Below are 16536 nucleotides of genomic sequence, written 5' to 3' on the forward strand. Positions count from 1 at the left end.
AATAATAGTTCACTCCTCCTGCATAGAAAAAGCGGCATTAGTCATGACTATTTAAATGGATGAAACCTCACTGGCCGTTTCAGGTCATTTCCAATCTTGCATATTCCAACAGTGACAGTTGTGTGGAAAAAACAAAAGCAGCAAAGCTCCATCTGTTGAGAATCATGCGATAAGATCACACGCTCCAAAGCAGCCACCAAGTGGACCCTGAGGTGAGATTGTTTTCACAAATGTTTGTAGACGTTATTCTCATGTATGGAGTGGCAGTATCTCTTCAAAAACTGCAAGCTCCCCTGCTGCGTGCCTGCCGTTATTATCCTTGTGTAGCTGCGTCTTATCTTCTTGCATTAGGCTATAATTTATCATAATATTTAGCGCACGGGCTTCCTTCAAATATCCCAGCTTTCATGTGTAATTTAGCTAATATCCTGCCCCGGCTCTGATTACACTGTTTAAGTTCAGGGGTCCGTCCCGCTGGAGCTCACAGCTGAGATAGGACTGCGGCACGCTGCGTCGGATCCATGACTCACTTTTAGACATTTTTAGATTGCATGATATTGACAAGTGGAACTTTAGTAGGAGACCTTCTCTGCCTCTTTTAAAGGCATGCAGTTCCAAATTCCAACTTGCCTGAAAAAATAATCGCATTTCTAATCTAAAACCGCTAAAGACCTCAGGCTCAATTTGATGAGGATGGAAAGTGATTCTGCTTGCGTGGCTGTCAAAGAGAGCGTGACCAGGAGAGAGGTTGCGTGGACATGCTGCATCATGTCCACATGGGTAAACACGAGGTCAGATGGTCTTTGTGTGCATGTGCTAATGTGAAACACATACGTGGACCAAGTGTTGATAGGAACCTTCAAGTGACCCAATTTCTTGGGAGAAAAAAAAAAAAAAAAAAGAGGACACGGTGGGTTGAAAGAGATAAATGAACATCTGAATTTCTATTGACGGCTTAGGCGAGGGCGCAAAACACGAGATAAAAAAGAACATTTTTGCATATTCATCAGGCATGAAGCAACACTATTTATAGCAAGGCAGCACATGAAAGTCGTTTTCACCGCTGAGTCAGCAGCTGAAATTCATTGCAGTCCCTTCGATTTGTGTGCAAAATTTTGCAGTGAGTCAGCAGACCCAGTGACCATATGGCCTCTGTGGGCTTTACCAGCTCTCCAGATTGCTGCTCAAGGGAAATCATAGAAAAATTGTCACGTTATGTAACACGTGTCGTGTAAGTTCATCACGACTGATGAAAAACAAGACAAAAAGAAAAATGCCTGTTTTTAATGTACATCAATGAATCCCAACTAGGGTGTCACGAGATTCAAATGTCACTGAGTTGGTCTGAAAATTAGAATACATTCGTAGTGTACAAAAAGTCACACACACAAAGAACCCACTGAAAGTGCAAAACGAATTCTTGCATTTCTTTGCACAATATTCTGATGAATAACATGAAGACAAACTCAGTTTCTTTCCAATCTGGAGAGATTTCTTTTTTTTTTTTTTCCCAAAAAGTGTGACCTCAGGGGTGTTCAAGTTATAAGATTCCGTTGTACTGAGGTCCTTGGTGACCTCATCGCTCACAGTCACAAAAACATGATCTCCAGGCTCCAAATGTTCCCATGTTTTGATTGATGCCACGATTCACATCAAGCCAATTCTGAAGCCTCAAAGGGAAAAGATCTTACAGATGAGTCTCTTTTTTTTTTTTTTAAACCTTCTTTTTTTGGTTAAAAAAAATGATGTGATCATCTTCTATCTCACTATCTTGCTGCCTGGCCTGAAAGGCCTTTGTTGGGAACCCCAACAACACGTGAGCAATATCTATAATCTCACACTTCAAATAAGAGTTAAGGGAAGCAGCGTCCGCTTGGGATGTGACGCTGACACGCATCCACCTCGGCTCGGACTTACGGCGTCTTGTGTGCGAGCTGCAGAGGAATGCGGCGTTTCTACAACAGAGCCATTGCATTAGGAACGTCAACAAAGCTCGGCGGCCCCGCTTCAAAGGACTTGGCCTTCACATTGAATCAATCCCTTCTTCCATTAGATTAGGTGATTTTACCAAAGTTACATAGCGCTAACATTTCTTCATGGCTTTTCCAATCCCTAGCTCTGGTTCTGGTTCCCCCTGTGAAGCCACATCAAACACACCCTGTCATGGCAGATCCCTTTGTGCTCGCTGCAAACGGCAAATATGTGTCTCCCTAAAATGTTTCAGATGCAAGCTCGCCGTGGTCCCGAAGGAAGAGCGTGCAGGGGCGGCAGAGACCACGACAAAGAGGGTTGAGATATTTGATTTTGAAATTACAATAACAAAATACTCAAGTACAAATACCAGGAAAATATAGTTCAGTGCAGTAAACAAAGGGTTTGATTTCCCATCACATATCGCAAAGAGCTTCGAACATTCAGATTCCGTTTGGATCTCTCACTATGGATATTCCTTAAATGTATGCCCGACTCAATCTGCGGAAGTTCCTCGGAAATCATTCCGGGACCACTGTCTTAAAATGCCAAAGAAGCTTCTTGATGTCAAGAAGCCCATCTGGTTCTCTAACAGTTCAAGATGTGAGCTTTTTATTTCTCTCTGTCTCCTTCCTTTTTTTTTTTCTTCGTCCTTTACCAACACAATAATCATCATATAAGTGAACCTGTCATAATTTCCATCAGCTGCTCTAAATATGATGATTGGAGTTTACATGTCCTGTTGCTTTTTATAACAGTTCTGTTTTTTTAGAATCGCAATGCAGGCTGGTCCACAGATGCTCATATTTGTTTAAAATCAAACACTGTATTTAATTGCATGCAATCAATATAGTTTGGTCCTCAGAGGACCCCTGCTGTGTAATATATGGACCATTCTGCCGTCTCTGTTGTTAAAAAGCCGTAACTTTTGAGCTTTTCATTGTACGGGATATTTAAGATATTTGAAAGGCTAAACTATAAACACCCAGTCTCACCGCACTCTGCCAGACTGCATTTAATACTTCGAGACTACTTCCTTCCCTGATTTGTGTAGAAAGGGGTCCCATAATTGAATAAAATGAGTCCCCTCCCCTCTTTACATACCATGTATACACACACACGCGCTCGCACACACACGCACACACTTTACAGGCTAGTATGTAAAGTTAATAGGGCGCATTTGGTTTTCAAACCCCCATTCCGCTCAGTGGAAACTGAGACGAGTAGTTTTTCAGTTTCCTAATGTTGAAGTTTATAACACTCAGCTAAAAATGTTGCCATGGTGATATGACCACCACATTGCAATTACCAAGATGCAAGCAGACTGTGGGAGCTGACAAACAAGCTAGTTGAATGCAATTAGGACAAAAACAGTGGACCAAAGAGTGTTGCATGAACGGGAAAGAGTCACACGGCGAAGGTATATTTTTCACACATTTAAAAGTTGCTCCGACCAAATCAAACTGCAGTAAGCGGATGTCAGCTAACTTTTGATGGACAAAATCAAAATATGGACTGTGTAATGAGCGGACTTCAAAGCTCAGGTTATTGGGCAGCATTTATTGTCGCTTTGGCGTCGCTGAAGTGTGTTTTTCTTCAGAAATGTTTCTCAGGCCGCTGGCTGAGCCTTTTCATTGGTGCAAATCTTGCTGCTAATACCCAACAGTGACTTTTCTTTATGGCTAATTCCTCTAACGCCAAGTTTTATTCTTTTGACACAGCAATCAAATATTGTTCAGGAACAGAAACTGTCAAATAATCCCTCTGCGTAAAAAAGGGAAGTGTGTGTGTTTCACATTTCTCAGAGGTATTTTTAAGCACTTTATTAATGCAACTCTTCTACAAAAATATTCACTTGAATACACAAAGTACCTTCTCACATGGTGAAAAGACAGCACAAATAATCTCACTGATCATATCAAATGTTATATTAGATTGAATATTATCAAGAGGGTATGGAATCAATAATTAAAAGCTTTTCTATTGTACATAAAACAGCAGACCAATTTCATTACCTTATTCCAAGGACAAGTCACGTAATAAAACGAAATTTAGAAGAGAAAACGTGAAAAATATATGTCATACCTCACTTATGTGATTGTGAAACATCATATGTACTTGTACGGTATAAACCTTATTGTTGGATTTGTATTGCCCTCTACTGGCGATCACGTGAAACTGCATTTACAGATGGCACAAGTGCGTGTGTGTCATTGTGTGCTTACTGACCACCAAAGGAAAGAGGTAACTGGGGTGAAAGTTCATCCAAACACTGAGTATTACCTTTAAAAAGTCATCCATCACATAAGACGATGGAAGCTGGTCTCTTTAGTTACTGTGTGACATTATTAACAACTTTCAGAAGTCACTGAGAATACTGATGTCGGCAAATTCTTTACGATAGCGGTGGGCTGACAGAGCGAGAAGGAAGGCCCACTTGAGGCTCATGAAGCTCCAAACACAAGACAGGTAAAGACTACGAGGGTCAGTTAGGGCTGCAAGAGAGAGAGAAACATTACATTGTTACTTATATTAGCATGGACTGATGTAACAGAATTATTCATTCATTCATCCACTCAAAAGCTTGCACATTTCAACCTCACTCCTACATAACGAATGAGTACTCACGCTCCTTGTAGTGTATGGCAATCGACAGGAAGGTGATGAAAGCAACGACCGCGAGCACAGAGAAGAATACACCAATGAAAAAGAACAACTTGAGCCCCTTTAGCCAGGTCCGCCAGTGATCTTGTAGGTACATGATGTGGGTGATTAGCGTCCACAGTGCCAGCACACCTGAAAGGTAGAAGAAGAAGAAAACATCCTTGTTTAGGGCAATCGTTACACGTACACAAATAGAAAATGAAAACACACGCAAGGAGCATGAAAGAATGTTAATGATGAACTAAATGTGTGAATAAATCATTATGGTGTTTGATGCGTTGCCGCCACCCTGCGGTACCTATACGCAATTACAACGATCATTCCCGATCGTTTAGTCACTACTGCTGCCACTAGTCACTATTTTGAGAAATAGTCACAATTGGGGTCGGAAAACTTGTAACGTACAAGATCGACGATTGCAGAAAATCGCTTAACTGCTCATGTACAATAACTGCAAGAGTTGGAGATTTTTTGACCCTTGTGCTCACACCATGACTCGGCAAGTTTCCAAAGGGACGCTTCAGTTCCTGTCTTGAGTCACATGCAGTGAGGCTTCGCCAAATCTACACAAGTGGATCGTAGCCCACCACATCGAAAAACGTCTCATTAATCCACTCGCACAATCTAAATGGTTGCGTCCACTGGGAACCGCATCAGCCAGCTTTAAAAAAAAAACATGACATCAATGATACAATAAGATATTCTTAGAATATGAAAATGTCATTTCAGCTCGCGATTAAAATGTTAGGAAACAATTTGGCTCGGGGAAAACTTACAGTTTTGGGAGCAGTATAAACCAACGTGGGAATGTTTTAATAATCGTGTATTTTATAAGTCGGTGTGCCGGATGGCTCTTTTTTTTTCTTGATCTAAAAACCAAGGAAGAAGTCAGTTTGTTGACTTAAGACGTGCACGTTTCTCGCTTACCTGACAGTCCTCCCATTGCTGCTGTCCACGGCTGATGGTACACGACGTTCCAGACCAGAAAAGCAGACGTCCCCACCAGCAAACCGACCGTAGCGTAGCCAATACTCACGTACGTTTTATTTATAGCCATTGTACCACAAAAAAACAACAAGCGTTAAAATGAGATTTTAAAAAGAGAGGCTTCGCGAGTTGAAAAGTGTGCGCTGCTTCAAAACAAACAGCGTTTGGTGAGCACATAGGCGCAAAAAGAGAAACGTGGCACAGTTGCTGTCCTGCACAAAAATCCTTCTCCAAAGCGCAGCGTTTTACAATCGAATGTTTACCTTGTGGCCAGTCTCGAATAGAACGCGTCCGTTTTACGTCATCTGACTGACTGGGCAAATCAATTCTGTTGTGCGAGCGCAGCGACCTCTTGGGGCGAAGAAGGAAATCTCGACTTCTGGATATTTATGACACTTATCAAGGTGACAGTTATCGAACCTTTTTTGCCATCGCAGCAATTTCTTCTTTTTCTACAATGCTATTGAATTATTATTTTCTAAATTAATTAAATATCCTCTATTTGACACAAGAAACTAGCCCACGATTGAGAGGGCACCGCCCTTTAATGCATTTGCAATATATACAGCAAACTGAATCAAAATACAAATCTCTGACTTTAAAACAGTATAAACTATAAACTGTCACTTGTTAAGAACAATATAATTAACATCTTTTTATATAATATATCGCTCTGAGTAACGTAGAACACATGCATAGGGGAGTGGGGGATTTTTTTTCAGGGTAGATTCATGGAGAAAAAAGAACAAACAACCACAATGTATTATTGCCAAAACCTTCCAGTAACATGAACAAATTGCAGTGCATGTCAGAACTTCAGCCCTTACTTTGAAAATTGGGGCAAATACCGATCGAAATAATACTCCTCCACCTTTGCTTTCATTTTCTCAATGAAGTCTCTGTCTCTGAAGATTCTCTGGACCAGTGCGTCCTCCTTGGCGAACACCAGCAGGTCACACCAGGACATGCCCGTCACCATCATCTGTGCCTGGATGAGCACGTAGTGCTCATCTGTGTTTTCCAGGCAAACTTCTTCATTCTCAAATCTCAAGAACTTGCATTCCGCAAAACTCCAGAGGGGGGAACAGCTGACATATACCAGTCCAAAACAGGGATCCTGCTTTGGGTCGTACACCAAGCCATGAGGCCGGGCCCCAAGCCATGGAAAATTCAAGTCAAAAACCAAATCGCAGGGCCTCCAGTTGACACACACGTTGCGACAATACAAACGAAGCGCTTGACTCCTCAGTTCCTCCTCTTGCTGAGATGATATGGAGGTTTTTTTGCCCATGGTAAAGATGAGGGGCTGTGGCTGATACGGTCCCGGTTGAACTTTGCGGCCCGCTTCTTTCTTTTTTTCTGCGGTCTGCTCCAGATTGCCGGCCATCTCCCGCTCGACACACGTTGAGGTGTGATGTGGCAGGGGAAGCTGCGGCCACTCGCAAACATTATCGTGATACGTAAAATCTTCTTTTAAGGACATGGGGTGATCTTGAGGAACATGATCGAAAGTGATGTCCATATCTTCTATTTTAGAAATCGGGGGGTTCTGTTCGGGACAATCCTTGGAGCGTTGGTTGAGTTTGGCCAAAAAAGTATGAGGAGGTGGTGAAGTAACGTTTGTAGACTTGTCGGGCCTTTTCCTGGAATAAATCATGCAACATCAAGCATGTAATGAAAATCTCATAATGTGCTTTTGAATCATTCTTACCTTGGGAATTCTAGGATGGTCTTCTGCACACAACATTCAGGTATCTTGTTTGGGGGGGAAGGAGATAAGAGAGAGATTTGATGCCTAGACTGCAAAATGCTTCAATAAATGAGTCAATAAATCTTTTTTTATGTCCAAATATTTGTAATATAACTAACAGTAGACCCTTGAAGGTTTTGGGCAATCAAACAGAAATACACAGAGGACCAACTTTAGTCAACATGAAATATTTAATGACTGTCCAATGTTTTTTCAGTCATAATTTAGCACAGTATATGTGGTTCTTAAATGGTGTTTAATTGAGATTGTCTATTTTGAATTTCTGAACTGTATCCAGAACATTTGTCATACGTGACAAGCATTTTATTTATTTATTTTTTTAAAACAGTGAGCATTGTAAGGTGCAATGACGTTATGTGGGTGCATAAAAAGTCCCGATACTCCGACAGTCCCTGTTGTTGCACGTTGCGCCTCAGTAGTTTGATTTTGGAGTCCCTACCGGCAACGTCTCAGGACAGCGAGCCCTTTTAAAGGTCTTCTTCGCTCTTCTTTGGTGTCTTGACGAAAAAAAAAAAAATCGTGTTATGAGAGAAAACGCTGGATGTCAATGTTTTGAAATTCATCCTCAAATCTCTTGATATCTCCCTTTTCGGCTCTTGCAGCCTCCCTCGGTCTGAGCACGCCGCGGATTCCGCTTCTCTCCCTGAAATTAACAAACCAGCCCTTGCTGGCCTTGAACTCCTCCGCACTGCCCCCAGGGTTGTCTCGGGTGAGGGCATTGTGCAGCTCCCTTGCCTTGTCACAAATGAGGGTCTCTGACACAATGTCGCCCCTCAACTGTTTATGAGTGATCCACTCGAGCAGAACCTTTTCCACCTCTTCCACTTTATCAGTTCTTCTGCTGCTCAGCGTTTTAACCCCTTTGGCCACATCGGCAGCTTTGATGGCTTCTTTTCGCTTCAATATGGTCGATACCGTCGACTTGGCCATTTTGTACTGAACAGCCAAGTCAGAGACGCGTGTGCCTCTCTCCCACTTGGCGATAAGTTCCTTTTTCAGTGCTATAGTGGTCATCACCGTTTTCCTCTTTGGCTTGTCATCCTGGGTACCCTTCTGTGGTGACGTGGGATAGGTATCACATATGAAAAGATCATGAAAATGAAAAAAACAAAAACAAAAAAAAAACACTTTAGTATTTATCCGTTCAACTTTCATACTGTATACAGTGTTTAGTTTGTCCGCCCCGCAAACTGGACTTCCAAAAGGGTCCACTGTGGTTTTTATTCAAGCCCTTCAGAAAATGTATTTAACATGCAACTAGGCACGGGCCAATTATGAACACACAGTAAACATATCAGTCAAGACAACACATCAGCCCCATTGAACGCAAGGCCTTTAGCCATTAGCCTATACAGCTGTAGGCCGTCACCAGCTTGCCCATGTTGTCTAGCCCTCCTTATGTGGCATTATAATCCATTCAATTTCAGAATTTTTTGACATCCATATTTCCTCACTTGCTCCTTCTGAATGGCCTGTTCTGGGCCTGGCTGCTGACTGCTTGGTCCTGGGGCTGGCTGCTGACAGCCTGGACCTGTGGCTCGTCATTTGTTTTGGAACTGGCTGACACTCAATCTCATGATCTTCTTCAGAGTCATTGTCAGACTCTGAATTTTCAGAAATGTGATCCTCAAATTCTGAATCCTCTCCCACTACATCATCAAAAATGTCTCTCTTCCAAAATCAATCCAGGGCCCTCTGCGCAGAGTACCTTTTGGCTATCTTGATCGTTTGTGATAAGAAACCCCACTGGCAAAGCTATAATTATAGTGTATAAAATTATAATTGTTAAAAATCCATGAGACTCAAGAGTTCTCTGGAGGCGTGAGTAAATCGAGTGAGACAATGTTTGAGATTTATTGTATCATTTATTAACTTGACATTAACAATCAACCACTTTATGTTAGGATATGCAGAAAAACACATTGTTCACAAAATTTGACAGTATGTGCCCCACAGATGTACTTTTGGCAGTTTCTGCATGTGGTTTGTGTCTTTGTGTCCTTGAGTGCAACACACACCTCGCAGCGCTTTCTCTTTCCACTGGATGCCACCTAGAATAAAAAAATAAAAGATCAGGATGGTTCAGGATTTATTTGGTTTATTTCTGACCCCTCCCAACACACACACAACTGCAACAGGAAACTTACCTGAGAAATTTGAGGCTGTGAGAAAAGTTTTCTTTGAAGCGTCTTTTGGTGCCCATCCAAGATAATTCCCATCCAGATTGAAGATGCTTTACAAGGCCTGACATCCAGCAAAAGAGAAAATATGGCAAGTGGCCACTGAAATGCTCTTCTTTGTCGCAGGCCAGCACCCTGTCTTCCTCCAGCGGTGAGTCACATAAGACCTCTGGTTTACAGTTCCTTGTTCCATCGCCGAGTAGCAAGCTCGTAAATACACTTTGAAAACTTTTTGGTTTGTAATAAACCAGAACAGTGTAATGGAGGGATATCCTCTCACACTTAGAACTTCAAATTGCTCCATCTTTCCTCCCCCATCTAGGTTGTACAAAATGTGACTCAAAGAAGACATTGAATCTCTTGGGGGAGATTTTGCCTCTAAAAATCACCCTTCCTGTCTCAGCATTCCACAGACTTGCAGTTAGCGACACTAACAAGGATGATGGTGCCAAAGTAGGTATGCAAGATACGTGATGTTCTTCTCTTTCCACTCGTAGAACCATTTGTTTGGTTGATACGTGTTGAACTTGATAGCTTGAACAACAGGTTGAACTTGATAGCTTGAAGATCAAGGCAAATTATTTGCATTATGTCAGGAAGTGAGTGGAGTGAAGATGAGATCGTCCCCGTGCCTGGCTCTTGGGTTACTCCAGCCGTCGCCTGTGGTGCTCCTCCTTGCCGTGAATAGTCCGAGTGAATCTTCAAAATTTTGTTTCAGAATTCCATACTCCGAATCGATTGCTAAATTATGCCCATATTCCCAGACCCCTTTCTCTTTCACAGGACCTGACTCTCCATTTATATGTAAACTGTCATAACGTGACAGGTCGTATTGAGGGTGGAAGATTTTGAACAATTGATGTCATCTTTTATCTTCTTCCATTCAAATGTAGGTGCAAGGCATATCACTCAAATGGTATGCAATATCAAAGTAAACAAGTAGTTGGCGGTTGATTTTTTTAGCGGCAAAAAAGACAAAAAGAAAAAAATTCTACATCCCCCTGTTCAAATGCTCATTTTTTGTGATCTAAAACAAGGGGAAAATAAACAAATAAACAACTCTATGCACACTGCGCACACACATTTTTTAAAGGACATTTTAGGGCTATAATTCTAACACGTTGATACCTCACTATTTTTGCTCATGGTTGTCATACCGCCAGAATCTAGTATAGGCCCATGCCTACTTTTGCCAGTTTTGGTTTTACAAATTTGAAAACCACACAAGAGTAACAATCATCTTCCAAACAAATAGTGAAACATTACCTTTTTGAGGGATATCATAGGACGCTCGGGATGTAGCAGGTCTTGTTTTGTGTTTTCCCCACTAGTGCTTGGCTGAGTGAATTCCTTGGCTGTGTAGAAGTCAAAAGTTGTAGTTTGAAGTCCAGGCGTGTCTTGCTCTTTGGGATCACTTCTAGGACAATCCATTGCGGTGCCACCGTCCATTCCACTCTCTTGTTTTAGTGCCAAATTCCTATTGTATTCTATATGCTCCTCATGTGGTCCATTTGCCAATGGCTCTGACACATTGTGTGCAAGTATACCAGCTCTTTCAAATGCACATGGCTCTGACGGTCCTGTTTGTTGCATAGCAGCCATTGCCTCAGATTGTCCCACTGCAGATGACACTAATACTTCCGTTTGTTCCTCTTTAGTTGTTTTAGCAACAGGATGCAAGACATCCGTTGGCTTCTCTTCTTGCACATCAGCCCATACCTGGGTATGCTCTATTTTGTATCTTTTGGGAATTGGCTCCGCTACTGTCTCCTCGGGAACGTTCGGTTCAGGTGGTTGCTCTCTCACAGCCAATCTGTTGTGATCTTTGGGCGGAAAAGAAGACAAACGTTCTACTTTACTTTTGGTATAAGAGGTGCAAAAAGTATTTCCTAGTCTGTTAGCAAGAGTAGAAAATGGTTCTGGGGGGGCTCACAATTCTTCGAGAGCGCGATACAAACAACTTTTGAGGCTCAGAAGGAAAAGTAGCCTAAGAGCTACTTGAAGCGACTTCCGATTAATATTATTCGTTCCCATTTTTCAAACGCTGTATGTGAATGTTTTAAATGAAGTTACTAACCTTTTAAGGCTATATTCCACCGAAGGTTCATCTCTTTGTTCAGTAAGGACCGCAGACAGTCGATCTCCTCTTGGTATCCTTTCACAATGAGCGCCACTTCTTGGGATACCTCCATGGCGAAGCTGGTAAAGCGCTCAGTTAAATGGGTCTGAAACGCTTGCATTTGGCTGACGGTCGCCATGTCGGAACAATGAAATGCAACGCAACAGCGACTGTTTATCTTTGAGGTACACGCGGGAGTCGAATGGCATCGACGACGACACGAGACAAAAGAGAACCCGGAAAAGAAACGATTCTCGCTTCCGGTCAGTCTTATCTTGAGCTCAATGTTAAGCAGTGCCCACTTAAGCGCCCTGCCTACTCAAGAGGGCGTCCGTGAGTCACGCCGTTTAGTAGCCAACGAGGATTCACTGAAGCAGAAGAAGAGCGGGCAGTGGGCAGGCTGCTGTTGGTGACAGCCGCCAGGCGAAATGAGCTACACCCCCTCCACATCTAACTGATAGGGAGAAGACATTACGGGACGTTTTCATGGGCATACAGCCTTATGCTCACTGACGGCACGGTTTCCAACATTTAGCTGGCCCCGTTGCCAATCGAGCATTTACTCTTGGAGTTTTTCAGTCAACGTACGTTACGTTAGCTTCGGCGTTTAAACAGTGGCACCGAAGCTCGTACGACACCACAACCGCGTCGCCTGTCAAGGTAGTATTCAAGAAGATGGGTGACATCAAGCCGTCGACATCTCCTGCTTTTCAGTCGGAGGTAAGTGACTGTCGATCGCAGTAACTCATCGATGTGCTGCCAAGTTGTTTTGCTTCACTGCTAACGACGCGAGAGAATGTCAACTTGCTGGCCGCTTGTCATCGCACTGTTAGCCTGTAAATTCACTGACATCATGTTGGAACATGAATGTGATCAACTTGCTCACGGTAATTTCGCATTTGCACTCACCGTCCGTCGAGTTGATCACTTTTAAGTGTGTCTTTGTTAACCTGCAAGAAAGAATTCATCGGTTTGCACCACTTTGGATACATTGTTAATGTTCAATCATTTCGAAAACATTCCATCATCATCATTGCTAACATGCTAACGTGTGCTAGCTAAGCATAATGGTAGCCAAAGTCCGTTCGATAAAAAGATTGCCTCTTATTTCGCGAACCAATGTGTGCTATTTGTGTTCAAGAAAAGAAAAGCAACGAACATTGCTTTGTTATTGTTGAGGCTTCACTGGTACTTGCTAGCCGTGGCTAGCCTTACAGCTCTTGTGACTGCTTACTGTCCATTGCGAGCCCACATTTGTTGTCGATGAGAGTTAACGTTGAGTCGTGGGGGGTTGGGAGGACTGCTCTCAAGATACTTAAAAGACAAACTCGCCCTCTTTGCCCTTACGCAGTATTTCTTTTCAAATAAAGCACATTGTCGCTATGTTATTCTTTTTGGATGACTGTTGCTAAATCTTGGATCAGTGACACACACATTACACACCCACTAGAAACCTTATGAGACGATGTTTATCCATCTTAATCAGTGCTCGACTTAAAGCCCCCCTTATTTTTCCACTAAGATTGAAAAAAATCGATCACCATTATGACAGAATAAATGTACAGGGGAACATTCAGACTTAATAGTAAAGAGACCTCCTCACTGTTTGTAACCTTCTCACCGCTGGCGCTAACTCATGTTTTTGTGTTCTAGAGCTTCAGTCCACCATACAGGAAAAGGAAAAGGACAGTGGAAGATTTCAACCAGTTTTGCACATTTGTCTTGGCCTATGCTGGTTACATCCCTTACCCACAAGAGGTAAGTCAGGCTCGTGCTGATATTTTTGATATCTTCTTTAAGAATCAAATTTGGACAAACAATTAAAAGTGGAAGGCCATGTCAGGAACAGGAGAGCCTAATTCTCCTAAATTTTTTAAAACAAAGCCCCAAAGACCCTTGAGTAAAGTTGAGTGGAGCAAATGCCAGCCAGACCTAAAATTGTTTTTACTATTTACAGAACTCTTCACTGCGCAGTACTTCCAGCCCTCCCAATAGCACCGGAAGCACAGTTGATAGCGATGGCTGGACTCCGGGGCCATCGCCATCTTGTCCCCAACACCACTTCATGGTCCCCCTGGACAGGAGCAGAAGCCATCCACAGATGGGGGCCACACTGTCCAGTCACATCAAGAAAGATGTAAGTTGAGCTCAGACAAGGGTGTGGAAGTTTGCAACCGATTTTGCTCTCAGGGTTTGATTCCATTCACATACTTCCACGTCTATCTTTATTTGCGCAGCACACATTCACCAGCTTGCATCCAGAGGATTGTAGGAAAGCCGAGAAGCTGAAGAAGAAAAAGAGGAGAAAGGAGAGGGAGCTCCAGGCCGGCGAAGAACACGGGCAACCCAACTTGCCTCCTCCGTTGCCCTTTGGCGACTTGCCTATAAAAGAGGAGCCGGAAGACGACATCAGTATTCCGCTCCACCCTCAACGCGTCACCAGTCCGTCCCAGTGCAAAGAGGAGCAACAGGAAGAGCGCAGGCAGTGGGATGGACGAGACCTGGAAGAAGGGGTAGTCAAGGTCCAGAAAGTGGAAGGCCTTTCTGGAAGCAGAACGGTGTTCCGCCAGGGCAAGCAGGTGGTGTTCCGAGATGAAGATGGCTCGGGAGAGGATGAGGACATCATGGTGGACTCGGGTATGTGCTTCAATATGCTGGTAGGCTTCCAATGACTAATTACATTTCCTCTCCCCTGTGCCCTCAGACGACGACTCATGGGACCTGGTGACGTGTTTCTGCATGAAGCCGTTCGCCGGCCGCGCCATGATCGAGTGCAACAAATGCCACACCTGGATCCACCTGTCGTGCGCCAAAATCCGCAAAAGCCACGTGCCCGAAACGTACGTGTGCCAGAGTTGCCGAGAAAATGACGGACCCGCAACCGCAGGAGCCGACGCCCGCCGCTCCCACCGCCCACGCATTGGTCCGCGTAAACACCTGCTAGAATAACTTCCAAACGCCCTCCTGAAGATTTTCTAAGAACACTTGTGGACCTTTAGCAAGCTCTCCTATACCCCCACTTGGGGTTACCTTAGCTCTGCCGATGTGTACTTGTGCTTCCCTACAGACTCTCCGCGTAAGGCAATCACTGAATGATACACTACTCAGAAACAGTTAGGGCTCCCTGGACTTTTGTTGGAATTTCAGGATGTCCCTACAATTACTAGAACGTTGACAGGAGAACCAAATTCGACCTTCTGTGCAATTTTGAATGCAGTCTAACATCACCGATTTTGCCTTTCAGCTTCTTAGCGAACGTCGAGTCCTGCCGAAAGTACCGAACCATGTGAACAGTTAGACGAGCATTCAAACGTTTTGACGTAAAATGAAGCTCACCTGTCAAGGTTATGGTACATTTTAGCGCCACCTGAAAATTTCATCCCTAACTTTTTGACGAGTGTCTGTAGATGACTAGCATAGCAGCCAACGGCTACAGTTGAGACCGTAGCGACTTGCGAACACTGGAAGCTGCTATGTCGAGTCCCTCTACAAACTGCCACCCTCTCTGGTGCATGCTGGGATGTGTCGGAAAGAAACGTTTGCACTTTTTCCTCACTTTAAAACAAACCTTTTGACCCTTTTGGCAAACAGGTATGTTCAGATGTGACTCGATTTGATTTCTTTCCCCAAGCGGCTTCTTGTTGGTATGAAACCCAAGTGGCCGTTTTGAAGGAGAAAACAAGTAAAGCCTGCTTCAGATGGTGCTATAGTATTAATCTGATAATTCAATAGACGAGAGCTAAGATCTAGACTACATCTGCTTCTTCTGTCCCTTTCGTTATTTAAGTCCATTGTGGACACACACAAGCCCAGAGAGGTGGTTATTCTTTCCTTCTCAAGCTGTCTTCCAATTTCGGATGCTGTGTGTATCGAAGGTTAGGGCGATATTGTTCACTTCTTTCCCTCCTACACTTGACTTAATTTCCACTGGTCAAGGATTGTCGTTCATAAGTATTTTACCTTATCAGTTCAGATGTTTCATTTTTAAGCTTCTTGCGTCAAATATATTTATGGAAGGGAGTGAAGGCCGTTCCGTTCAGTGCTTCTGCAGGAAATGTCATGGTTAGTTGACTGGAATAGGGTAGAGAGTCTCTCAAGAGTGTATGTGAGTGTGTTTGAGGGAGGGGTGGAGGACAATGCATGTGCTGCTATGAACAGATCTAATTTCTGGTCTTTTATTGTAAGATGCTCATCTGCAAATGAAATAAGCTCTGGTGTCTCATCACTTCATAAAACTTCACAGCAGTATTCACATACTTTCACCCTCTGCAGCGTTACTGGGAAATTGCTTTTTTTCTTTTTTTTTTTTATCCAGGCACTTTTCTCTTTAAACTCGCTGCCATTCGGATGAACTGTTTAAGCGTATGTGCCATGGACCTGTTTTGTGTCAGTTCAAGAAAAGCCATACTCCAGCGTAGTGACATGAAAGACTCTGAGAGACCGTTTTTATCCTAGGATGGGGTTTTACAACCCACAGTGGCAGACTATGACCAGAGGATATTCGTGCGGTTGGCAGACCGATGCCTTCTGGTGCTGCGTTGCCAATAATCAGCCCAGTTGGGATGTTTCGTAAATGACAAGCACTGTTATGTCTTTGAGAGCCCTCTTTTTTTTTGAAGATCACTTAGATGTATAAGTACTATTAACAGTGGTCCGTGTGATAAAAGTTGGTTTATTCTGATGGGTTGAGTTTGTCCTCTCTCTCTCCCCTTTGAGAATGTGTTATTGTGTACTGTGTGGTGAAAACTGTTTCTATGAAACTAATGTAAAGTATTGTAAATAAAGATTTACCATTTTATCCATTGTTTGTATTAATTGTTGTATTATCGCATCTTAAACCCTAA

The 16536-nt window shown here is 43.1% G+C and overlaps 3 protein-coding genes across 4 annotated transcripts; 1 reads left to right on the forward strand and 2 right to left on the reverse strand.

Moving 5' to 3' along the window:
* Nucleotides 1–3779: 3779 nt before the first annotated feature.
* LOC133162040 (heme transporter hrg1-A-like) lies at nucleotides 3780–5953 on the reverse strand. Its single transcript, XM_061290932.1, has 3 exons — nucleotides 5563–5953; nucleotides 4600–4767; nucleotides 3780–4466 (listed from the first exon to the last, which is right to left on the reverse strand). Exons 1-3 carry the CDS (start codon nucleotides 5690–5692, stop codon nucleotides 4330–4332), a joined length of 435 nt encoding a protein of 144 aa, XP_061146916.1. The 5' UTR covers nucleotides 5693–5953; the 3' UTR covers nucleotides 3780–4329.
* Nucleotides 5954–6148: 195 nt separating this feature from the next.
* LOC133162038 (uncharacterized) lies at nucleotides 6149–11984 on the reverse strand. 2 transcript variants are annotated; one of them, XM_061290928.1, is made up of 4 exons: nucleotides 11651–11984; nucleotides 10840–11396; nucleotides 7334–7377; nucleotides 6149–7265 (listed from the first exon to the last, which is right to left on the reverse strand). In XM_061290928.1, exons 1-4 carry the CDS (start codon nucleotides 11829–11831, stop codon nucleotides 6446–6448), a joined length of 1602 nt encoding a protein of 533 aa, XP_061146912.1. In that variant the 5' UTR covers nucleotides 11832–11984; the 3' UTR covers nucleotides 6149–6445. The 2 variants fall into 2 exon arrangements, with proteins under 2 accessions (XP_061146912.1, XP_061146914.1); XM_061290930.1 differs by lacking the exons at nucleotides 6149–7265; nucleotides 7334–7377 and adding an exon at nucleotides 7897–8446.
* An 85-nt stretch (nucleotides 11985–12069) lies between these two features.
* Nucleotides 12070–16490, forward strand: phf13 (PHD finger protein 13). The gene is made up of 5 exons (XM_061290931.1): nucleotides 12070–12412; nucleotides 13346–13450; nucleotides 13650–13829; nucleotides 13930–14329; nucleotides 14397–16490. Exons 1-5 carry the CDS (start codon nucleotides 12368–12370, stop codon nucleotides 14639–14641), a joined length of 975 nt encoding a protein of 324 aa, XP_061146915.1. The 5' UTR covers nucleotides 12070–12367; the 3' UTR covers nucleotides 14642–16490.
* Nucleotides 16491–16536: the final 46 nt, after the last annotated feature.

The sequence above is a fragment of the Syngnathus typhle genome, linkage group LG11 (genome assembly GCF_033458585.1).
Source record: "Syngnathus typhle isolate RoL2023-S1 ecotype Sweden linkage group LG11, RoL_Styp_1.0, whole genome shotgun sequence".
NCBI lineage: Eukaryota > Metazoa > Chordata > Actinopteri > Syngnathiformes > Syngnathidae > Syngnathus > Syngnathus typhle.

Excerpts from the sequence above, each read along its gene's own strand:
- LOC133162040 (XM_061290932.1), bottom strand. The coding sequence starts at position 5,692 with ATGGCTATAAATAAAACGTACGTGAGTATTGGCTACGCTACGGTCGGT. Across the intron at positions 4,768-5,562 it reads AGCAATGGGAGGACTGTCAG|GTGTGCTGGCACTGTGGACG; the intron begins GTAAGCGAGAAA and ends TCTACCTTTCAG. Across the intron at positions 4,467-4,599 it reads TGCCATACACTACAAGGAGC|CCCTAACTGACCCTCGTAGT; the intron begins GTGAGTACTCAT and ends TCTCTCTTGCAG.
- LOC133162038 (XM_061290928.1), bottom strand. The coding sequence starts at position 11,831 with ATGGCGACCGTCAGCCAAATGCAAGCGTTTCAGACCCATTTAACTGAG. Across the intron at positions 11,397-11,650 it reads GTGGAATATAGCCTTAAAAG|ATCACAACAGATTGGCTGTG; the intron begins GTTAGTAACTTC and ends TTCCGCCCAAAG. Across the intron at positions 7,266-7,333 it reads ACCATCCTAGAATTCCCAAG|GAAAAGGCCCGACAAGTCTA; the intron begins GTAAGAATGATT and ends GATTTATTCCAG.
- phf13 (XM_061290931.1), top strand. The coding sequence starts at position 12,368 with ATGGGTGACATCAAGCCGTCGACATCTCCTGCTTTTCAGTCGGAG. Across the intron at positions 13,451-13,649 it reads ACATCCCTTACCCACAAGAG|AACTCTTCACTGCGCAGTAC; the intron begins GTAAGTCAGGCT and ends TACTATTTACAG. Across the intron at positions 14,330-14,396 it reads GGACATCATGGTGGACTCGG|ACGACGACTCATGGGACCTG; the intron begins GTATGTGCTTCA and ends CTGTGCCCTCAG.